The sequence below is a fragment of the Anser cygnoides genome, chromosome 1 (assembly GCF_040182565.1).
Source record: "Anser cygnoides isolate HZ-2024a breed goose chromosome 1, Taihu_goose_T2T_genome, whole genome shotgun sequence".
Lineage (NCBI taxonomy): Eukaryota > Metazoa > Chordata > Aves > Anseriformes > Anatidae > Anser > Anser cygnoides.
In genome coordinates this window covers 74,023,101-74,046,047 of record NC_089873.1, presented here as the reverse complement: position 1 = coordinate 74,046,047, position 22,947 = coordinate 74,023,101, and the positions used below count along the sequence as shown (strand labels likewise).

General features: G+C 44.8%; 2 protein-coding genes and 1 long non-coding RNA gene across 5 annotated transcripts in view; 2 read left to right on the top strand and 1 right to left on the bottom strand.

Annotated features, from left to right (window-relative positions):
- Positions 1–17,804, bottom strand: part of KIAA0930 (KIAA0930 ortholog) — a 76,125-nt gene extending 58,321 nt beyond the window's left edge. For 2 of the 3 annotated variants that reach the window (XM_048046849.2, XM_048046850.2), the window contains exons 1-2: positions 17,657–17,789; positions 8,093–8,206 (exon numbers count right to left, since the gene is read on the bottom strand). In XM_048046849.2, the coding sequence (XP_047902806.1) occupies positions 8,093–8,206; positions 17,657–17,789 (247 nt within the window). Of the gene's footprint in view, positions 1–8,092; positions 8,207–17,656 lie in introns of all 3 variants that reach the window. The other variant, XM_048046853.2, reaches the window with a different exon arrangement.
- On the top strand, positions 1,778–10,161 carry LOC125179863 (uncharacterized). The gene is made up of 3 exons (XR_007157791.2): positions 1,778–1,976; positions 8,319–8,377; positions 10,026–10,161. It is a non-coding gene; the product is annotated as an uncharacterized lncRNA (long non-coding RNA).
- A 111-nt stretch (positions 17,805–17,915) lies between the features above and the next one.
- Positions 17,916–22,947, top strand: part of UPK3A (uroplakin 3A) — a 71,969-nt gene continuing 66,937 nt past the window's right edge. Inside the window, exon 1 of the mRNA XM_067000052.1 lies at positions 17,916–18,027. The gene's annotated coding sequence lies outside the window, so the exon portion shown is untranslated. The remainder of the gene's footprint in view (positions 18,028–22,947) is intronic.

Below are 22,947 nucleotides of genomic sequence, written 5' to 3'. Positions count from 1 at the left end.
GGGGAATGAGGGTTGAGATCAGTCTATAGCCCTTCGTCTGCACCACTCCTTCTCGGTCACTCTGCCCCTGCTCCAGTACTGAGGGGTCCCTCCCACGGGATGCAGTCCTTCCCAAACTGATCTGGTGTGGGCTGCCCACAGGCAGCAGCTCTTCAAGAACTGCTCCAGACATGGGTCTGTACCAGAGTCCATCCGTTAGGAGCACGCTACTCCAACACGGATCCCTCACAGGCAGCAGCTCCTGCCAGGTCACCTGCTCGGGCTCCTCTCCACACACTGCAGCTCCAGCATGGGGCCTGCTCCAGCGGGGGTCCTCCACAGGCCACAGCCTCCTTCAGTGCAGGTCCACCTGCTCCACCATGGTCTCCTCCACGGGCTGCAGTGTGGAACCCTGCTCCACTGTGGTACTCCATGGGCTGCAGGGGGACAGCCTGCTTCACCATGGTCCTCACCACAGGCCGCAGGGGAACTTCTGCTCCGGTGCCTAGAGCACCTCTCCCCCTCCTTCTTCACTGACCTTGGTGCCTGCAAGGTTGTTTCTCACTCCTTGCTCTCTCCCAGCTGCTGTTCCCCAGCAGGTGTTTTTTTTTTTTCCCCCCCCCCCCTTTCTTAAATATGCTCTCACAGAGGCACAAACAACATCACTTATTGGCTCAGCTCTGGCCAGCGGCAGGGGCCTTACCTAACATGGGGCAGCTTCTGGATTCTTCTCACAGAAGCCACCCCTATGGCCCCCTGCTACCAAAACCTTGCCACGTAAACCCACTACAGCAGCTCAGCACCACGGACAGGGGCCCAGCCTTGGGGCTGCAGCATGCCACTGGTGCAAGAAGGGGCAGATTTTCAGTTTGGGTTTTGGGGGCTGTTAGGACAGGAGCTGTCCTTGCACTGGGCACAAACTTACATCATAGCGCTGTGCTAGAGGGCCATAGCGATAACTTGCCTTGTGGAAAGGTGCTGTGAGGAAAACCAAACAAACAAAAACTATGGAAAAGCTGAAAATAAAACAAAAACACAGCCAAGAGTCTTCCAGCTTCACTTTGCCCAGGAACACAACTTCAGCTTCTCAAGCTCAACCGCTCCACCTCAGGAAGCCCGCCTGAGTATGTCGGGGTTGGGTGAGGCGCAGTGTGAAGGCTTGTGCACAACTTGGACACGAATACTTTGCACAGCCCTGTGATGGGAGTTACAGAGCCACCACAACACATCACCAGAGACACAAGTGACATTTATTCACGTAACTAAAAAACACAAACTAAGAAGCCTATCTATCTTTTCCTAAACATCTGCAGGTTCCGCCCTAAGGAGAGGAATTCTCCACGGCAAGCGGGCTTGGGGTCGACTTTCACCATGCAGGGGTTGTCCTTGGCTGTACACAAGCATTCCTTCCTCATGTAGGGGTTCTCCCACCCAGGCAGATGAGCGATGAGCCACCTCCACCACAGAGACCTCTTGGATGGCCAGATATCCTTGGTGCCCCTCAGGGGCTCCTCCACTAAACTCATGCTGAGACCTGATGTGCCTGGCAGGCAGGGATGCTTGGCCATGGCCTCCCTCTGCTCCCACTCGCATTCCTCCTGCCAGTCCCTGGTGGGCTGCAGGACCTGCACACACTTGGGAGGGCTGCTCCTCTTCCCTCCTCTGTGCAGCATGGCCACTTGGCCATTCACCGCCACGCACTCCTCGAGGAGTGTGCAAGGCCTGGAAGCACTCCTACTGCTCGTAACCTGCCGCTGCAGAGCTGTTCCTCCCGTCACCTCTGTGGTTGTCACAGGAGTGTTGGCACTTGCCACCTCACAACCCCCGCCACTGTGACACAGTAGCCCCGCGGCTACACACGGGAGCAGCACTTACTGGGATGCACCATGGGGACACAGCCCCAGTCTGCTTCCCAGCGCTGCACAGCTGGTCCTGACACACACCCCTGGTTGACCTTCACATGGTGACTGCCAAAAACAAAGGCAGAAACACAAGAGGTAAGATGAAACAAACCTCCCTAAGGCTTTGGAGGTGAGTGTAGTCTTTGCTCTCCAGAAGCTGTCACATTCAGTTCTGTTTTCCCAACTTCTGTCATGGCCCTTGAACAAGTACCTTCTACAATTTCATACACCATTTCTACTTTTGAAACAAGCCCTTGGAAGATGCCCAGGAAGACACATGGGGGATCAGCGCAGCTGGTCTGGGCACCCACTCACACAAGGGATTCAGCAGGCTCCAGAGAGGAACTGTCAATGCCCTATTTCCCAAGAAAGGAAGAACCCCACAGTGCTCATTATCCCCATCCCCTTCCTGAAACTGTCCTAGGCTGCAAAGAGGAACACTGATCTCAGGCTGCCTCCCAGTATTAGATATCATTACAGCACTGTTTTCATTACGACTCGTTTGTGTAACTCTGAACTGATTAACAAGAAGTTTGGCTGTGGAACTGAATTATCAGAACCTCGTAATTAAAAACAAGGAGAGCCAGCGCTAATCTAACATGTATACGCAGAGTTCCTGATAGATGCCTGTGCTGGGTCTGGCTGGGATAGAATTAACTTCCCCCACAGCACCCCATACAGGAGTGCACTTGCAGCTCAAACAGCCCTGATACTGCACCAGTGTTTTGTCTATCATTGAGCTGTGCCCCACAGCACCGAGACTCCCTCCAAACCCCAAAGACAGCAGGCTAGGGATGGGCCAGAGGGGTGGGGAGGGGACATCACCAAAACTGACCAAAGGGATATCCCATACTGTGTGGTGTCACACTCAGCAATAAAAGCTGAGGAAGGGGAACAAGGCTCATCAAAATGTCTGTCTTCCCCAACAACCCCTATGTGTACTGAGCCCCTACTTTGGTTTGCTGTTAATGTTGTTCTGCAATCCTGTTTGATGTGACCTGTGCCATGTTCTATCTTTTGCTATGTACCACATTGGAGAGCTTGTTGAAGGCTGTTTGTTTCCTTCAGCTCACTGTGCTGTAAAGCACTGGCCTTTAGCCTTGTCTCGTGTTCATGCCCAGCATTGCTATCATCTCCATACTTTGGGAACCATCTCTTGGAGAGAATGAACAGCTACACTCTTTCTTCCCTCCTTCAGGAACCAACTGGTGGAGGATATTAGGAATGGTACCTCCTCCTTTCTCTCTGGGCTAATTACAGCAGCTTTTCAGTACTTTGAACATCCTTGGGTAACCAACATAATGCTATTGCTAGGTCTCCGGAACATGTTTCTTTTTTTTCCCCCTAAGGATAAGAATACCACACCAGGATGCTGTCCCAAGGCAGCATGGTGGTGAGTGGCAAGGTGTCGGGGACGGTATGGTCAGGTACCTGTTACAGTGGTCTCCTCAGATGGCTTTGAACTTCATCCCTGAACAAGTGTGGAACCCTAAAAACCTGACAATGTTGGAAAGATGTATGCCCTGATCCTGGCAATACCAGAGACTTACAGCTTGCTGTGCTGGGGCCTGGCTTGCACCTATCAAATGGTGGTTAACACAATTCAGCACCCTCAAGGGGAAGAGGTCTCTGACAACCAGCTAACACAGTAGCTAAACCGGAGGGCCAACTGTATAGGTATCAGCAGGCTGGAGATAGGCAAGGGGTGGGGAGGGGACATTACTGGGGCAGATGACCTAAACACACCAAAGGGATATCCCATACCGTGTGGTGTCACACTCAGCAATAAAAGCTGGGGAAAGGGATGGAGGCTCATTATTAAAATGTCTGTCTTCCCAACAACCCCTGCATGTACTGAGCCCCTGCTTCACAAGATGCAGCTGGACATCACTCATTGAAGGGAAGTAGAGAATAATTGTTCTCTCTCTTCGCATCTGCAGAGCCTTTGCTTCATTTTACTTTCTTTTCCCTAAATTAAATTTAATTTCCCTAATTAAATTATCCTTACCTCAAACTGTGAGCCTTTTTCTTTCCCATCATATTCCCCCACACACACCTTTGAGGAGGGGGGGTGAGAGCGCAGAACCAAGGATGCAGATGAAGTCTGGTGCAAGCAGTCCACGTGGCAGATGTTTTTATGGAGCACTCTGCAGGCTGGCAGCAAAGAACTGGAGTGATGGAGTGGAACCAACGCTGGATTTTGTGACCGGCCAGCTTCAGCAATATGAAGAAAAGCTCTCTCTCCTCCGATGGGCCTGCTTCTCAGCTGGGGAGAAACTGTCACAACAGGTCCAACATCCTGAAGAACACACCTTCCTCCTTACCCACAGAGACCAGTATCTCAGTTATTAAGAGTAAGCATTTTTCTACTCAAGGGACAGAGGACCATGGCTGCACAGCACACAGCACCCTGTGGTTTTATCCGTGTGACCATGGAGAGGACACAAAGAAGTGGGATGGCAAGCCTATCTCAACCCTAGCCACTGGGATACATGACATGCAGGGAAAAAAGCAGCCCGAATTTGTTCTCCTAGAAAAATTACTGCTCCAGTTTCTGTTGGGCAGTCCCCCAGAGGGATTAGAAGGGCTGATGTTATTCCTGACCCTAACAAAGAGACTTCTGCTTTGCATTTGGAAGAACTGAGTGATGGATACTGTGATCAGGACTAGAGGGCCTTGCCTCTTGCCAGGCAGAGGAAAGGAACAACTGGATGTACGGAACTGTGTGGATCCGATGGCATGGCACATCGGACCCACAAAAGTACAAGTCTTTAGTGGACAATGGTGCACCCTAAGGTCATCATGCTATGAAAGGGCAGAACCCATCTGTGTTTCTGGAGCGACAGGGGGATCCCAACAGCTCGTTATATTGAAGGCCAAAGTGAGCCTCATTGGGAACAAGTGGCAAGAGTACCAATTGGGACTGGCCTCCTTTAACAGAGGCAACTGCAATTCCACTGGATGCAATCAATCACTTCAAACCCGGTGGAAGAGGGACAAGTGGTTACACATTTCCTACTGCTGCTTTCCAGGATCTGCCAGCAGCAGCCTCAGACTTCCCAAGAAGTCTCTGAAGACCACTTGGTAACTTACAAAGCATGCTGGCACTACTGACTGCAGGAACCTGTCTGGAACAGGACAAGCATATCCTACATATATACACAGAGCATTTTTGTTCTAAGCCATATCATTCATGCCTGTCAAAGTCTGCCAGTACTGAAATTTATGGCATTTAATGTCTCCATTTTCATAATTAATACTCCTGCACTATCTAAGAGACTATTGTGGTAGAGGAGGTAATACCACGAAATCATATTTCAGAAGAATTCCGGTCTTATAAAACTACCTAGTAGGGTTGTTTCTTATGTTTTCAAGTACTTACCTTCCCTATCATCTTCTCCCTACTGCATGCTTCTAGTTAACATCACACTATCAAGGCAGAAGGAAAGAGTTACTACAACAGCAGTTTGTAAGAAAATAGAGATTTCCTACACCTGGCTGCAATCATGAAAACACACAAAACCCGGTATTATCCAAATACAGTTTGTTTTTAAGTAGAAACACTGGCAGCAGCTTTCTGAAAAAACACTTGGTAATTTCATCCAAAAGCTGTAATTCTCACTTGCCTTCCCAACCACAAGCCTGCTCACTTCCAGAAGCTGATGACCTACGCTTCACCCCATCCTGGGGCCAAGATTTCAAAAACCTCTTTGACACTGGATCTGTCAACTGGGTGGTCAACTTGGCACACATAAAAAAAACACACCCAAGAACAAAACAGTGGGGGGAAAAAAAAAATCAAGCCTCCTTAGGGTGCCTTTCCTAAAGCCTTCATAACAAAGCAAAGTGGTATTGAATGTTATGCCCAACAAATTGAATGCCCTTGCTAATGCCTAGATATTTTAGTTCATTTGGCAGATCTACCTTTAGCCTTCCTATTATTGACACAGACTTCTCAGATAAAACTTTTACCTGTTCAGCTAAAAATGAAGAGTCTCTGCCACTTACACCCCCTAGGAAGCCTCCTCTGACTGCAAAGGTAGGCCCCTCTCTTTAAACACACCACATCCATACAAAGAAGGAAAAGGTTTCCTCCACCAGCATATCACCTCACTGTGAGACTGCCCAAAGGGGCAAGAGATCAGCCTCTGGGTGGCCTGTCGGCACTGGCAGAAGAGCGTATCTGGGGACCATCAATCCCCATTACAGCACACCAGCCTTTTGTGCTACAGCCAACTTGTAAATGTGAGGAAAGATATTGCTCCTTGAAAGCCCCGAGTACAGCACCCTACAACCTCAGATAAACAGCAACCACCACGAAGCTGCTATTAGGTTTAATTAATGGAATTTTAACCTACCATTAACAAGTTAGCTGCGGAAAACATGCCATCTCTTTCCATTGCTCTTTTCCATTAGCATCACCATTCTAATTTCTCCTTCAGGCCTTTGCACAACTACTAATTCCTATGGAACTGGCAGGCCTGCACAAGTGTACGAAACTGGAGTCCAGGGAATATGATACTGGACTAAACAGTTAAGAGACTTGCTAGCCTTTTCTCTGACCCATAACGTGACTGTGGTTAGACACTTCTGCTCTGTTTCTTCTGCCTTCTCTCCCACTCTGGGTCTCTCTCCCAGCCACCACATCTCCTTAGCACCCACACAGCCACTCTCACTGGATTTAAAAATAGTTAAGAAACACGGTTTATAAAACAAAAAGCAGTTGCAACATTCATCTGTTGAGAAATCACTACCTCTATCTCATGACAGTTACAAGGTCTCAAGTAGGAGCATGTGAGTTGAGAAAGAAAGGTCTTAGAAAATTCCTGAGCAAAAGCACAAGAGGGCAATGTCTTTTTCTGCCTTTCCCTACCATTGGCCAATAGCTACCTTACAAACACCCTGCCATGGGATTTTGATCAGAGTTCACTGCCTTTCTATGTTGTCACAACAGTTCTCTAATAAAGAATCTATACCTTAATATTCTTCCAATCAATCATAGCACTGCAGCATAGACCGTACATTTGAAGAGATGCATAAAGGCTTCAGACAGTCACAGAAATCCAGATTCCACCCCCAAGCCCGTGTGTGTTTTGTAAGTTTCAGAAAATACCCTAAACTTCAGGCTTAAGAGACAGCGACAACCAAGTACAAGCTCAGCGTTACATTTTTAATTGCTGCGTTTCTCACAGCATTTTGCTGCAGAAACATTTGTGACTTACTTTAAAGTTTCTTGCCAAGAAACTAGGAAGAGGAACATGCCTATGCTTCCCTTTTGCCTGTTTCAAAACACCCCAAGACAGGAATTTGAGCCCGTAGTTTTCTTCACCTCAGGCATGTACATAGGAATACAGAATAATTCAGGCCAGAAAACTCACAATTCAAGTTTTGACCCCCCCCCGCAAAAAAAAAACAAACAAACCACAAAACAACAACAGCCTCATGTTTATGGTTTTTTTTAATAAAGCAAAATTATGTATTATTTACAGGCATTGTTCTTGCTCAGACAGGAAATACAGCCTTTAAATCCCTGAATGCTGCAGTATACAACCTGTTAGCCCTCTGCTTTCTGCCACACCAGGCAGCTCAGAGCCGCAGAGGACCATCCACGCCAGACAAACAGCACACTCCATCACTATTCCCCTCCTCCAGGGTGCTGCTGATGGAGAGGGCTCGCAGATCCCAGCCACACTTTGAACCTACGATACTGGAAGAACTGTCAACCACAGGAGAGTTTTCCCTCTGAGGCAATGACTTATCACCCCATAACAGATGTGGAACACAAGCACAGAGAGTGCCCCAAAATTACACGCAAAATCCACACATGCATGGAAACTAAACCCATATCTCTGAAGTTCTGTGTTAATTTTTGGTGCAGCCTTGTTCTATACAGGGTTACAGACCTCAGTTGGGTTCTAGTCTAGAGAATGGCTCATTCCTCCCCCTCTTTAGGTAGGGTCAGAAACATCCAGTAAAAACAAAGATAATGATAAAACCTCAGGTTGCTTGAGGACTCAGAGTCCCAAGCAAACATCAGGTGGATGACAGCCTTCTACCCCTAGTGACACTGGAAAAACATTTCAGGCTATAAAATATTGCTGGCTGAAGACAATGCTCCTGGCCACGCTAGCCAGTGGCACGGACTGCCCTGCACAGAGCAGAGCACAGCTTCCAGAGAAGGGACAGATGTCTGCTCTGGGTGCCAGGCCTACCTTCCAGTATCACCGACAAAGCCAAACCAGGAGGCCTCAGTGCAGAACACGGTGAGCCACCAGACAGGATTCCAAGCAACGCCAAAGCTTTCAATTGCTTCATATTGGAGCCACCTAGAATTGTTAATTTTTAAATAAATGCAAACCCACAAAATTGAAGGAACAGCAAAGAATGTACTTTGGATCTCACATTTTGTCTTTTTTTTTTTTTTATTTTAAATGTTAGGATCAACTGCTTTTTCACTGACTTCTAGGAGCAGCCAGGAGCAAGGAAACACAGAACAGGTACTAAATCCATCCTTCTTCTGCAATTTGTTTTTTTAAATCTTGTCATAGGAACAATGTGTGGAATTATACATATGTATACACATACATCTCAACAAATGAACTAGCCTGACAGTTGTTGAATAGAAGTAAAACGTTTCACAACAGTTATTCTGATCCTGCAACATTTTAAAGACACCTTCATTCACAAGCACCTCATGCACATCTTTCCATCCATTACTTTTTTAATTGAAAGCAAAAAAAAATGCTGCCTATGAACCATTCCCATATGAATATCTAACTAGTCAGACCAAACAATGCAGCACAATGTAATCTGTACTTATAGGATCGAAAGATAAAGAGGATGAAATTAGTTCACATATTTATTGCTAGCCTTTTCTCTGACCCATAACGTGACACAATTTATTCACATAAAACATGGCCTGTTAACAATTCACATGGTGCTTTGACTACAGAGTTTAATCACCCTTGTTATGAAAACACAGGTCACACATTCAGATCTTCATTATTTACACAGAATTAAGCTTCCCATTAAAACCAAGCAAAAAAGAATTTAAGCATTTCTATGAAGTGTATAAAGCTTTGTATTATGATTATTTAGAAAGCTGTGTGGGTTTACATAGAGCTTTTATCTCAACGACACGCCACGATGAGCTTGCTGCTTTGTTTTGGGAAAGATGGGTGCAGGCAGCAACTGAACAGGAATGACACTTAGGAGGGAAAAAATTTATCTCCTTAAAACTGATTACTTAAAGTCACACCAAACACCCTGTGAATTGCAGAGCACTGCCATTTACAGAAATTTAAAACCACCTCCAAAGGCCCTTTAAAGCAGGTTAGTGAACATGCTCTTTACTAGAAATATAACATTGTTAGGCATTCAAGAACTGCTGTATTTGTTCTCTGAACAGACAGACAAGCAAACGAACACGTTTCTGGTGAAATCTTTCATGTCCCTTAGACTACTGTAAATCCATTTCAAAACATTTCCCTCACCGTGAGGGTGTTTCAGCATCTACATGCCATTAAATCAAACTCTTCACAGTACAAAACCAGCTCTAGCTTCACTGGTATTTTAATCCATCTCTCAAGTACCAGCTGATTAGATGGAGCTCTGTGGGACAGACCCCAGAAGTCCCAATGTGGGAGTACTGCCATGGGGGTCAACAAGCCCCACGGTTGGTGATAACATCGGACTCTTAACGATGAGGCCAGGAAGAATGTAAAGAGTTTAGAAGGAACAAAGAAGGGTGAATCAGGAGACACCTTGCTGTCTCAAACTACTTGTTCTCCAACCCTTAAGACATGGAAGTTTCTAAATGTTTGCTGTTGCCAGGCAAAGTTGTTAACCAATGAATAGTTAGTGGAAAAGTACTGCTGTAGAGCTAATGGTATAAGACGGGAACCTGTCCTCAGTAAAGTAGTTAGCTGAAGTTATGTCCTCAATAATAGAAGTTGAAGTTATTGTCATCAATAAAGTAAGTTAAAGTTATTGATCTTAAAAGAACCCTGGTGTCCGTGTGGTCATTACGCCACATCCCAACACACTTTTCCTCTTTTACCCATACTTGGTAGTTAGATATACAGAGACTGTAGTTAGATATACAGAGACTGGAGCTAAAACTACCTGTATTATTTCCAAATACAGATAACTGGAAGTAATGCACTCTCCACATCCATCTTATCAAGAGAAGCACCACCCAAGCATACAAAGGCTTAGCACTGCTTATCTTTCTACAGAAGACCTGACACTCCATAGCCAAAATGGACTGATAAAGCTGCCGCAATGCTTAATGCAAGCCTCCTGAAACTGAGAATCCAGCTGTGGAGGAGGCCTCTGGCAATTATCGATATAGGGCCTCTCTTCTCCGTGTGGTAGCTCATGAAAAGCTAGGTCACAATTGAGCTGTAAAGATTTTCATCACCCAAAAACTGACATCAAGGCCAGGGGCAGTCTCAGCAAGGCTGAGTGAGCATGTTATGGTTAAAGGGGGAAAGACAGAGTCCAACAATGCAATTTCCCATGAAGGATACCAGACAGTACAATAGATTGGGTGGCCTCAAACATAGTTCTAGAACACCTGGAAAGTTACAGTTCTCCTACCCTTGTTTAATCTTTAACTTCACATTTGAAAAGGAAAATAAAGAATACTGTTCTCAGGGTTCAGCTTCTGTGTTGAACCAGCACACTGAGAGACCAAGCAAAACCAAACAACACGAACCTCAGTTTTAAAACCTTCTAAAGCAGGTTGGCAGAAAACCCTATAAATCCTTACATGCAGTATTCATCCTTTAAATGGTAAGAATTCAGAGGAAAAACCACTCAGGACTGTTGCTGCATCTTAGCAACATCAGTCAACAGAACCGCTGCAGCATGCTCAGGTTACCACAACTCCTTTAAAAGAGCAGCACAATGGTACTCTCTTTGCATACTTTCACTTCATGATAATATCATTGTGCTGATACCCTGCTCCTATTTATCCCATTCACAAGGGTAACTAGATGCAGCAATAATCATTCAGTTAATTGCAGGGGTTTGCTTTTCCACAGGTGTAGCCTAAATTTAACACGGTGTATTTGAACTATTGCCAAGTTTGCATCCTTTGAGTTTTTCTATTGATGAGTTCATTCTGAACACAGAAGATGAGGAGGGAGACCCACATGTTTCATCCTTTCATCCTTCAGGAAATACGGTTTTTCATTTCTTTGGAAAGAATCCTAACATATACTGTTAAATCCTTAGAAGATCCAGTTTGCCATTACAGTTCAAGACGTACTTCAATCACGAAACCAGACCTCCCATCCATTTTAAAGGTCAAAACAGAACCCAGACTTCAAAATAGATTTGCAACCAGTAGTCCCTTTAAAGATTAATGCAGTATACTGCTAGAACAACAAAACTGAAGAGTTATTAACTACAACTACATCCATAGAGATCGGGATTTTAAAACTACTCCCGTTGTCAGGCTTCCAGACTGGTAATTCAGCTCTACGAGACTCATCTTCAAAAAAAAAAAAAAAAGGAGAAAGAGAGAGCAGCCAGCAACAAACAGCAGCATGCCTCTTGTTTTAAAAACTAAACTGCCTATTTAGCTGGGGCAACAGAGATCTAAAGGATATTTTGGTTTTAGCTGTTTTTTGCTTTGTTTTTAACTTTTTTTTGTTGTTGTTTCAATCTGCCTCCTTACTGCAACATCTCCAGTCTGACTCTTATAAATTGAACATTTATATTCTTGAGCAGGACATGGAAATCCCTAAACCATCTCCATTAAAAAAAGAATAAACTAATAACCCAGCTGGTCAAAAATATGTAAAACCCATAACAGAAAGATAACATCATATTATTGATCTGGGATGATGTCTGTCAAGTTCCTGCCAGAAGCTAGCTTTCATAGTTAAGTTACAAATCCCTTGAAAACACTGGTGTGCAATGGAAAGCCTGACAGGCCATTAGCTCCAACAGTGTCAGCAGGGTTCTAATAAACCAGCAAAATAGAAATTTAAATTAATAACTAAAAAAAAAAAATTAAGAAAATGATTATTTACTCTGGGGGGCTGCAGCCCTGAGGTCGTATCCCAGACTGCCGTTCTCCACAGCACAGTAGTCAGTAGGAAACAGATGCAATCAGCTTCCTGAGAGTCCAGAAGTTGTCTTATATGGCTGTCATAAGGTGATACTTTAAAAAGTAGATGAGAAGGAAGCAGACATTACAGGCTTGATCCTAAGTTAATATTCTTAAGTATCCTGTCCTTCAGTGAAAGTACACTTCCCTGCATCCGCCTTCCCCCACTTTGTCCTCACTGATGCATTACAGCAAGAGATGCTACCTTAAAGACCAGTGCTACATCCTGGTTTATAAGATTACTCACTCCAGCCCTGAAGCAAGCACACAGAGCTACCCTCCACCAGATTTGCACACGCCTGATGTACTGGGAGTATAAACAGCACTCCTCACACAGATGCTGGTTGCTGAGGCCCGTTGCAGATGAGCACTGCTGGCTCCTCTTATGTGGCTGGCCCTGCTCCTTGCTGCAATAGAGCGCGAGGGGATCCCTCACACGATCTAGAGAGCACATCCCTCACCTCTTTGGTCCTGCACGCAGGGCTGCTGGACAAACAGACACCCCTTCCCACCCCAGCACCAACACGATGGGGTCTCAGAGGGGGCTCCACCATGGTCTACAGCTTTTCCACCAGCATCCGTGCCCAAGCAGTACTACAGGTCAGGTCAGATGTACACAGGCACGCTTGACTTCAGAATTCTCTCCTAGCTAGTTTTCCCATATAAGCAAGAAAAAAAAAAGCAGCTTTAAACTTATCTTCCCCTTCTACCTTAAAAAAATAATTATACATGTTTTCTCATTGAAATATGCTTGCTGTTTGCTCAAATTTCTCCAGTGGATCTGAGGTTCAATACCCTGGGTAAGCTGGTTACATCATTGACTTCAAAATATACTTACTTAACTCAGATTCAAATAATCTATTTTAATCTTGCATTGCATTCGTACTTCCTAGAACCTTTCCTAGAAGGAAAAACAGATTCTTCCTGGCTGGAACACTGAGATATTTTTACTCATTAGGAAGCTACTCCATGCACTTCTTTTTTCTATTTTTCTTTTAATTTTACTATTTTTAAGTTACTTACAGTAACATACTTTTTCAGAATTTGAATATTCATCCTTATTGAACATTTTCCATTCTTAGCTGCAAAAGGTGTTATCAACAGGACAAAAGCACTTGTACAAATATTAAGGTACAATTAATAAAAGAATATTTTAAACTGAAAAAAACTTCTAAATGTGTTGAATAAAGTTTAGCAATACATATGTATAATAAATTAACCCATTACAGGGGAACTTATCTGTAAGTTAGTCAATTTGACTGTTTGCATGTGTCCCTCAAGCTTTCAGAAGAACAGAAGCGATTTACACACCTTCTTGTTATTCACACATCAAAAGAAAACAAAGCTTCCCAGCTTTTGTAGTCTCTCAGCTTTGAGGGGACAAGTCACCAAACTAGCACCAGTTACAAACATGAATGAAGAATGTATTTTCTTTCTGCATCCAAGTTACTCCTGTCAAACAAGTTCTGTAGTGCAGCAAATCCTCAGCAGATATTTCTACCTACTCAGCGGATACACTTTCTTCAGAGGTCCAGAAACAAATGTATCCTGTTTGAATATTATAATTTAATTAAAATAGTTACCACACTATGATGAAGTTAAGGCCTGAATTTAGTACTTTCAAGTCTGAATTATTTGTAATTCTTTTTAATTCTTGTTTTAACCCAGTTGGCTTTCCAAACATTTATTTTGCCGTGCTTCATCCTTCTGCCTACGTTTTCCCACTGAGGTCTTCACGTTCCTGTCATATTTTCACAATGCTCATGTGCACGAGCACTTAGCATATGCCCCCGTCCTTTCCTTTTCTCCAGAAGGCCAGTGACCTACTTATTTCCAGGATTTACTCATCAAGATCATTTGGCACATGAATCATCCCACTGCCTTTACTCACATGACAAGCTTTGAGGAGCACTGCTGCACAAACAAGTCCATGCAATCCTCAGGCTTTAAGGATAAAGGTTCCTCTTTCTGCTGTCCCTCTGCCAACAACATATCCCTCTGCCCTCCCCTTATCAACAGCAGGTCAGAGAAACAGAGCATCTCCTCTACCTACAGGAAGCCAAAGGGAAGAAGCACTTCATTATTGATAGGACTATTGGGCTTTCTGCAGGGTCTGGCCTCTTGACTGGCACCTGTAAACACTAGAATTGCAGATCCCCAGTGCACGGTGACAGCAATTTTTGACAGCTCTCTTATTCCTGAACCAGCTGCCTTCCAGAAGCCTCACTACAGCTCCATTAACACTCAGCCACAGTTCAAGACATTATTCAGACCTACCTACTTTTTTTTTTCCTCCTTTTTAATTATAATTTCCAGTATGTAGCAAGTCACACCTCCACCCAAGCACATTATGCCGCACTGAAGACAGGGCAATTCATCCCTGGAAGGCGGAAGGACACAAAGAAATTAAGCGTCTTAGAACACTACACAGCCATTTCAGGCATAACCAAAACCCTCCCAGTTCAGGGCTTTGGCCAAAAATACCCTCAGAGCTTTATTTTCAAGGAGGTTAAGGAGAGCAAATATAGCACGGGAAGGGATTCCAGACAGAAAATCAGCAGCTGGAAAGTCCACGGTTCACATTATTTATGTTCTTATCAAGCAGGTCCTAAAAGGAAGGGTGCAGTACTCACAGCCAGCCAATGAACCTGTCAGCATCTAAAGCTTTATGATAAAAGACAAAGCAAGCCCATCATTCCCCCTGAATAAAAACGACTTTAAATGCTGTACCAAACTGCATTTCAGAGCCAGCTTTGACTGCAATGCTAGCATAATGCTCCACACAACTGGATGACACTGACACGCAGCCCAGACCTCTCACAGTGGCACCATCCTTCCCTCTAAGCAGCTTGGTACAGAGTCATGTATGAGTCATTATTCTGAAGCATGATGTCAGGGGATTTGCTGTACTTCCTACATTGCACAAACAGCAAAACATGGAAAATCCCATATGAGGGGATTTACACAGTTTTGGACAAGATTTTTCTAACCGCTCACATGATATTCTTGAGAAAAAGCAATTTTCACCAAAACCCTGCATCAGCAAAAGTAAGTTTTCTCCTTAAACTGAGGAAATGGATCACTTAAAAGAAACATAAAAAGGAAGAAGCTTCACATATTTGACCACTGAGTCCCTGTTTACTGTAAAGGGGTTAACAACACTCAGTAAAACCCAGATTTTTTTAAAGGGATCAAGGCCTTTGCCAGCTGATTTCAAGAGCAAGTAGAACTCACAACTGATTTGGCCTACCATGATTCTGGACACAGTTGAAAAGGATTTGGCCATTATAAGAAGACGAACCACCCACATAAAATCAGCCACAGCTGTGCTGGTCCTGCAGCCCTGCACGTGACTTGGCCCAGGTAAGCATACAGCCATCAGGGCTGTTTTGGATAATAACACTCAAGCATGCAGAGCAAAGCTTCTGTGTCAGCTGTGTGAACCCTTAAGGGACCACAACCAGTTGTATGAGCACTGAGCTCAAGGGAAAGCCTGTGCCTTTATGCCTGCACTGCTACCAGGGCCTAATGTAGCTAGGTTATGGCTACTTTGGCTACCTTTCATGCTCTGCAACGGCATTTGCTATTGCAGTCCAGACGCGCATGAATTTCAGCCATACGGTTTCACCTGATGGCCTTTCCATTTGCAGTTTCTGCTGAGCCCAACTCCAAAAGCTCAGTATTTTTACCTAAGAGAAGTACTTAAACCACTGTCCTTTTTAAACCACAAACCATTGAGTAAGAAAAAAGCACAAATTCACAGGGAGTGGCAATGTTATGTACCAAGTAACGTGCAACACACTATGAAATGGAAATCTTGGAAAATCCTTTGATATATAAGTGTGGCAATTCATAGCACTGAGAGCTTCTTTGCCTGTTAGGCCTTACCAAAACTTTCCAATACATCCCTCCCAAACCATAAGGAATAGTAGGTACAAATTTTAAAAAAAAAAAAAAAGCTGGTGAGATGTTGCAACAATTTAAGTGTTCACATGGCAATCTGAGCGTGCGTTTCTGATCCCGAGAGAGGTCCCACTCCGTATCAACAGCGCTTCTCTGCATGCAGGATGCCATGATAGTGGGAAATGCACGACAGCTACAGCCCATCAAGCAGCGGTGCTTACAGATGGAAGTTCAGCTCCATTCCCTGACTGTAAAAACTGAATGCCCAAGACGCTCCTGTGGCGATGTATAACCTATGCTCACACAGCACAGACACAGGAGAGATCCTGCACAGCTGGGATAAGGCTCTCAGCATGACAAGCTGAGCAGTTCTTCAGGGTTTTTCCTTACAAGTCTCCAACTGGCAGGACAGAAGTGCAGTACTGTCCCATGGCTTGCACGGCTGTCCCAAAGCAACACAGTAGGACTTCTCAGGATAAGTAGCTGTGGATACATGTTCAAACACAAGTGCTGAGGAAGCATTTCTGTGTTCTTACCAGCTGATTCCAGTAAAAGAAACCAGTGGCAGTATTTCTATTCCAGTGAGCTTTTATTCTCATTCAAACTTGGTATGGCCAAACATGAGCTGACAACATCTTTTCAATGAATGTGATCTCACAGTCATTTTTTCCCCCTTTTGTTTACAGTGCCTTTGCCACAACACTTTATTTAGCCCTATAACATTTTTATACTCCAATATAATCTGGAGATGCAATTCCATTAGGAAAAGCGTAAAGAAACAAGAAAGACTCACCATTTATCTCTATTTGCACAAGCTTTCATTACATGCAAGACATGTAAATAAAGAAGGGAGAGCCCGTTCCTCCCTATGGGACCCCAGGAGAACCAGCAGGATTTCCCATGCCAACCCACATTACAGAGATCAACAAAACCCAAATAAAAACTCATTCTGAGTTAAAAAGAAAGACTCGGAAACAGATATTTGGGAAAAGTGAGCTGAGGAAGGCTGAGCCATTAACAAAGGCCACACGGAAGAAATAACAGAAGGATTTCACAGACATGCTCCTAACTGAAAGCCCTGCCTCTTCAAACACTCCTGCGCATCCATCCCTCACAGCACAGGATTTACAAAAGTCCCAAATAAGGCAGAAAGCTGTCCTCACATCAAAGTCTCTTGTCTCCCAGAGTTATGATCTCTACCGTTGCATATAATAACGCGCCATTTCCACTCATTACCTGGGCTGGGAGAGTTTCCCTTAGTGAAGGGCCTGGGTTAAGGCAGCTGTTGTACTACTCACCGAAAGCCAACTGAACCTCTGCTTCAAGCTCTCATTTCATAATTCTGTTTTTGCCACCAGCTAAACAGAGGAGCATCACGCTAAAACACAGGCTGAGACATAAACAACCAGGCTGAAAGCCACCGCCACCACGACCACTGCATGGTCCAGCCCACAGCGAGCAGCCACCCACTCACCCGGAGGCCTCACGGGTGGGGAAGAAATTCACAAGGAGCCAGGCTAGCAGAACAAAAACATCTGTATTCGAAAAAAAAAATACTTTTCGCTGAAAAAAAAGAAAAGTATATATATATATATATATTGTTGTTACACGATGCCTGCTGGCCGCAAGGACAGCGAGACAATAGAGCCGCCCAGGGCTGCGCCCGCCGGCACCCCCGGAGTCCGCAGGCCGGGCTTGGGCTCCCACCGCCGCCGGGCCGAGCCGGGCCGTGTCGTGCTGTGCCACCACTCACCGAGGCCGCTGATCTCCTGGCGGAGCCCGGCGCGGCTGCGCTCCTCCGCTATCGCCCGCAGCATGTGCTGCAGGGAGCGGTCCGGCTCGCCGCCCGCCCGCTCGTCCCGCGGCCCGCTGCCGGCAGAGGCCATGGTGCCGCCGGCCCCGCTCTCATGTCAGCCCGGACCGCCGCCGGGCGGAGCTGGGGCCGCTCCGTGGCGGCGGTGAGTGAGCGGAGGGCTCGGCTCGGCTCGGCTCGGCTCGGCTCGGCCCGGCCCGGCCCACCGCGGCTCCCGGGCTCCCCCTGCGGAGCCACTCAGCCCCGCAGCACCAACCCTTCCGCCCTTCCGCCTCTGGCCGCCCGACCCTACGGGCGCTGCGGCCAGCGAGGTAAGGAAGCGCCCTGGGGGGGGGGGGTGGTTCGGGGCGCTTTGGGCCCCAGCCTGCCCCACAGGCAGCTTGGCACTCCTACGTCAAGTCCTCCTCCCCAGCTGTAGGCCGGCCTTCCTCAGTTTGTGGCTGCAGCCCGGCTGCAGCTGGAAAGCAACACAGTTGCTTTTCTTTTGCAAACAATTCACTGAACGGTATTGTTTTATTCCCTCCTCACTTCCTAAAAATATCACGAGGCTTGTGCAACATTGCCCCCCCCCCCCCCCCCCCCCCCCCCCCCCCCGAGTCCCATTTGAAACTTAAGTTTTGAAGGTGGTAGTTTGGAGGAGAAAAGAGGTCAGAAAACTTAAGACTTGAGCTAGACATCACTTTAGAGCTCGTCTTTCTGCTAGAGCTTAATAAGAAAAGAAAAAGCTTCCAAATGATGAATGATTGCTCTCCAAAATAGCATACATTTATGCCACATTGCTAATTTCAATTTCAAGGCAGCTTCTGACACAAATAAGCTATCAATGATTGCTCTTTACAACTATATAGTGATTTCCTATTACAGGGGCCTAGACAAGAATACTTTCTGTGGAAGGCCCACATGCTGAAATGGACACGAGAGAAATTTGCAGTCACAGCATTTTTTCAGCAAAATATTTAGTTTTTAGAATGCAATGGGCAGCATGGACATACAATTAAGGGACTTAAAAACCTCTGCCATTATTGTATCTGGTTGTTCTGTTTCTCCACTTTTCAAGAACAAAGGTTTGCAGTCTCATGCTGGCTCCACAAATGCATGCTTTAGAGTTGTTTATCCCCTGGGCTTACAAAGGGGAGAAGAGCAGAAGACTATCCTGTGCTGTTAGACTCCAGGTTGCTCCTGACATGGCCAAGATGAGACCCTTCAGACAGGAAAAAGAAATCTCTCTGCTGCCAGAGGAATTTACAGTCTTCTTTACCTCATGCCATGGTGTACTAGCTAAGGATCAGGTATTTTCCCTCAGTAAATTACTGCTTGATCCTTGTACCAATATCAAATTGGGGATGCATGGAAATACTTTTTAGTTGTTTTATCACCAGCCAGCAGACTTTTCTGCTGTTCCTCTGGTCCCTTAAGCCCCTCTGCTGAGCCTTTACCATTTACCCTATGGTTCCAGCAACCCAGTTTAAAAACAGCAATTAAGTGAACCTATTGCTGCCTCATCTAGGCATTCTGTATAAAGAAATGGTGTTCCTGTCTCTAAACAGTTCATGTCCCTACCTTCAACTTTTCCTGGCTTCTGTCAAAACAGGCCCACGGACAAAATCCTCAGTTGTTTTTCTTCTGGTAGGCTTTCCCAGCCACAAGCACCTCCTAGTATATCACAATTTTTGATCTGAATATACAGGGATAAAAGCTGTTTTCTTAAAGGGGCTATTGGTTAAGTATCCTTAGGACCAGCTAGAGATCTAAAGTGTTGATTGATTTCAGTTATTAAAGATCCCACAGAATATTTTAAAATAACAAAGCCTCCATCTAACCAAACTCCAAGGGAATATAGAGGATTGTGTTCTACCTTGGTATATTACTCCTAAAGGTCTTCTTCATCAGCACCTAGGACTATGCTGTTGTTCTAACGCATATCAGGATCCCCAGCCTACCATAACAGTCTCCTATTGAGAACACTTATACACACAACAAAAAGCTGTGTATCCTACAACAGGATACTATGGCCCGTGGAGCACTAATAAACAGGCCTTGATGGCCCTGACCAGGCTGACCTGCAGCCTCCACCCGTGGGCCGGGGCCTCTATTTAAGCTCTGTCCTGGGGGCTCTGACTTACAGTCGAGGAGCTTTGGGCTATGGCTGCTGCTGCTGGTCTAGGCTGATTTCTCAGCTTAACTGTAGACCTCCCCCATCACTATGGAAATACCTAACGAACTGGACTCTGGCCTTCCCTGTTCCCTGCACTATGCCTCAATAATGGGTTCTTGTGGTTAATGGTGTTACAATGCACTTTGTGCCCTGATGTAAAAACTGTGTACTGATCAACAAGGTGGGTAGGCTGGATGAATTGCTTGGACTTAAGATATATGTGTTATACAGCAGAAATATAAAATAATAGGCAAGTTTGCTGTAAGTAATCAGCTGTTTTAACGTTGTGAGTTATGTCTTTTGAATTAGTCAACAGTCAAGTTTTGCTGCATTTGCATAAATAACTTGTTCCAGTTCTGTGCACAGCTATGCTTTTCTTACTGTATTTATTTTAGCAGCAACTAATAGAGATAGTCAGCAGCTAATAGTGATAGTCTATGCTGTATGTTAATAAGCTTGCAAGGTGTGTGAGTTTAAAAAAAAAAAATTAAAATGGGCTTGGAAGTTAGTAGATATGGGCTTATCTAATAACACTTAAGTGTATTTCTAATGGGTGAGTCAATGCTATATATGCCTTGCAGTGCTGACTCTATCAAGACTTGTGTACCTACTTGCAGCCTGTCAAAGATCTGAGTTCCTTGTGTACTTGAAGCTATGCATGTGCAAGCACTTTCGCAGGAAAAGAATGTTCCCTTGAAACTCTGAAGTTTTGAAAGTACTACTTAACCTGTTATGAACATGCAAAGTGCCTTCATTTTACTGACTTGTGGAAAATGGACTTCACAATCAGTAAGATTGTAAAGTAGGTATGTTTATTCAGCGCTGGGCAGCACGGGGGGTAGTCCCGCCAAAGTTGTGCGCGCCTGATGCGGCAACTTGCCTTGGTTATTTCACAATACACATATACATATTCATAACCTGTCCCCGCTTCGTATTAAAATTAGTTCCAAGAAGTCATTTCCATTAACTCCTCCCATCTGCGTTGCGCAGTGTATTCTGGTGGTGGTCGTCAGGGGTCGTGGGGATGAAGGTTGATGACTCTTCCTCATCACCGTTAGTTGACCTCTTGTCTTTGCGCAGACTCAGTTGCTCCTTGGCTCTTGTCCATCTGCAGGACCAGTTTCTACCAGTTTCTTAAGATAGGCTCACTCTCTTATTAGGAGACTGACCTTGGTAAGGGGCCCAAGGCTTCTTGCTTTAGTTAATTTGCACAATGCACCATAGTTAGCAAAGACACTAAGTAGCACCCTAGTTTAATGCCATCAGCGCTTTATCTCTACTTGATAAGATCCTCCTAACTCCCTCTCTCATTACTATCTTTCTGGACTGGTTGTTATTGATAATAGACTGTGAAGAAATTAAATAACTTGCTTGAAAATCCTGATGATATCTTAATCATATATAGCAATATCCTCATCCTTAACATTTTGCTGTCTTCTGCTGGAGGCATGCACATGATTCAGTGGGCCATTAGGTGAGTTTATATGTAAGCATGAATTCTGCAGCTTTTACTTGCCTCCCTAACTGCATCAAGGCATATAGACTCAAGAAGCATAGCAGTTTGGGGACTGGCACAATGAAATGTGTTAAATTGGGCGGCTTGCAAGATGCTTCAAAATTACTTTTGGAACTTTCCAATGTTAAGTGCAAGATTAATTCTGTTCCCAAGATCAAGCCTACAATTAAAGCTTCTGAAAAAAAACTATAGAATGTTACAAAACTTCCAGCTTAAAATTATACTCTCTAGATGGTCCCCTGAATGTACACCAGAGCATTAAGGCCATCGTATTTCTGAAGTTAGAGGTGTTCTACCTGTTCAGCTTTCTTGTGACCTTCTGTGTCCTCTTTGTACTATTCTTGTTATACCTGTCTCTATTTTCACTAGTTAACTGCCCTGGGATATGCTGAATGGAAGCCAGAGGTGTTCAGCCTTGCACTGTAGGAGTGGAAACTTGTCTGAACTCATATGAATAGATTTCAAACAAGTTTGATCTGTCTCTTCTTCATCCAAAACTGAGTCTTCTGTGCCTGAGCCTTTTATCCTAGGTAGCTCCTGTGCTGCTTGTGAGAGTGCAGTTATCTTAATTGGATTGAGGTGTGAACCATAGACTTTGGGTATTAGGCTTCTGGGTTTTATAAGCCACTTGCACAGTATCCCTGTTTCATTGTTCTCCCTGAACTGCACTTGTATTGTATCCAGGTATCCATCCTCACTACTTACAAACCCTCTCAAACCTTCCATCGGTTCAGCAAATTTGAAGTCCCAGTAGGAAACGATTAAATTTTGTGGTTGTATAGTAAATTCTGGGGTTATATAGCTTCCTATCTCCTAGGAGGAAATGGGCAGTCCCTTAGTGAAGGTAACTCCTGCCAGTCTGAAGATGGCTTTGTGGTCAGACTACAGGGCTTTGCTGAAAGAGCTGAACTAGCTGGGAAGTTGCTTTAGACAGCAGAGATACCTGGCCTGTGCAAGCTCCATGTTATCTGCTTACAAGTCTGTCCAAAGCAGTGACAAATTTAGCATTGCTTAGCACTGTAGTGTTAATTGATGTTAATGTACTGTCAAGCTCCTTCAAGTGTTTAAATTCAATGAATCTGTGTTCTTTTAGCCTATATTACTGTATTGTAGACTCTGACCATAAGATCAGCAATAGATAAGGAATTGTCCAGCTTGTAGAGATAATACTATGGTGCTTTACGGATTTCTGAATTGTATTGCTTATGTCCTGTGTGATGACAGGTCTAGTTAGACAGAACTGGATGGTAAGTCTGTAGTAGTTTGAGAAGATGAGTCAGAGCTGTGAACGGACCCCATGTGTAACACTGGGTTGCACCTATCTGGTTACTGCTGCTGGGATCTTGTGCTAGCTGTTGGCATTTAATGATATTTAAGACCTGTGAAATCTGTTCATAACAACCGAACAAGTTTCAGCCAGCTTTAAGAAGAAAGCTAAATCCTAGCAGACAGTAACAGAGGGTGTAAAAGAAATGACTTGCTTACAAATCATGAACAGTTTATAAAGGATATAATGGTTAAGTTTTCTTGAGAAATGTTGCAATAAGCTTCTAAACTGAA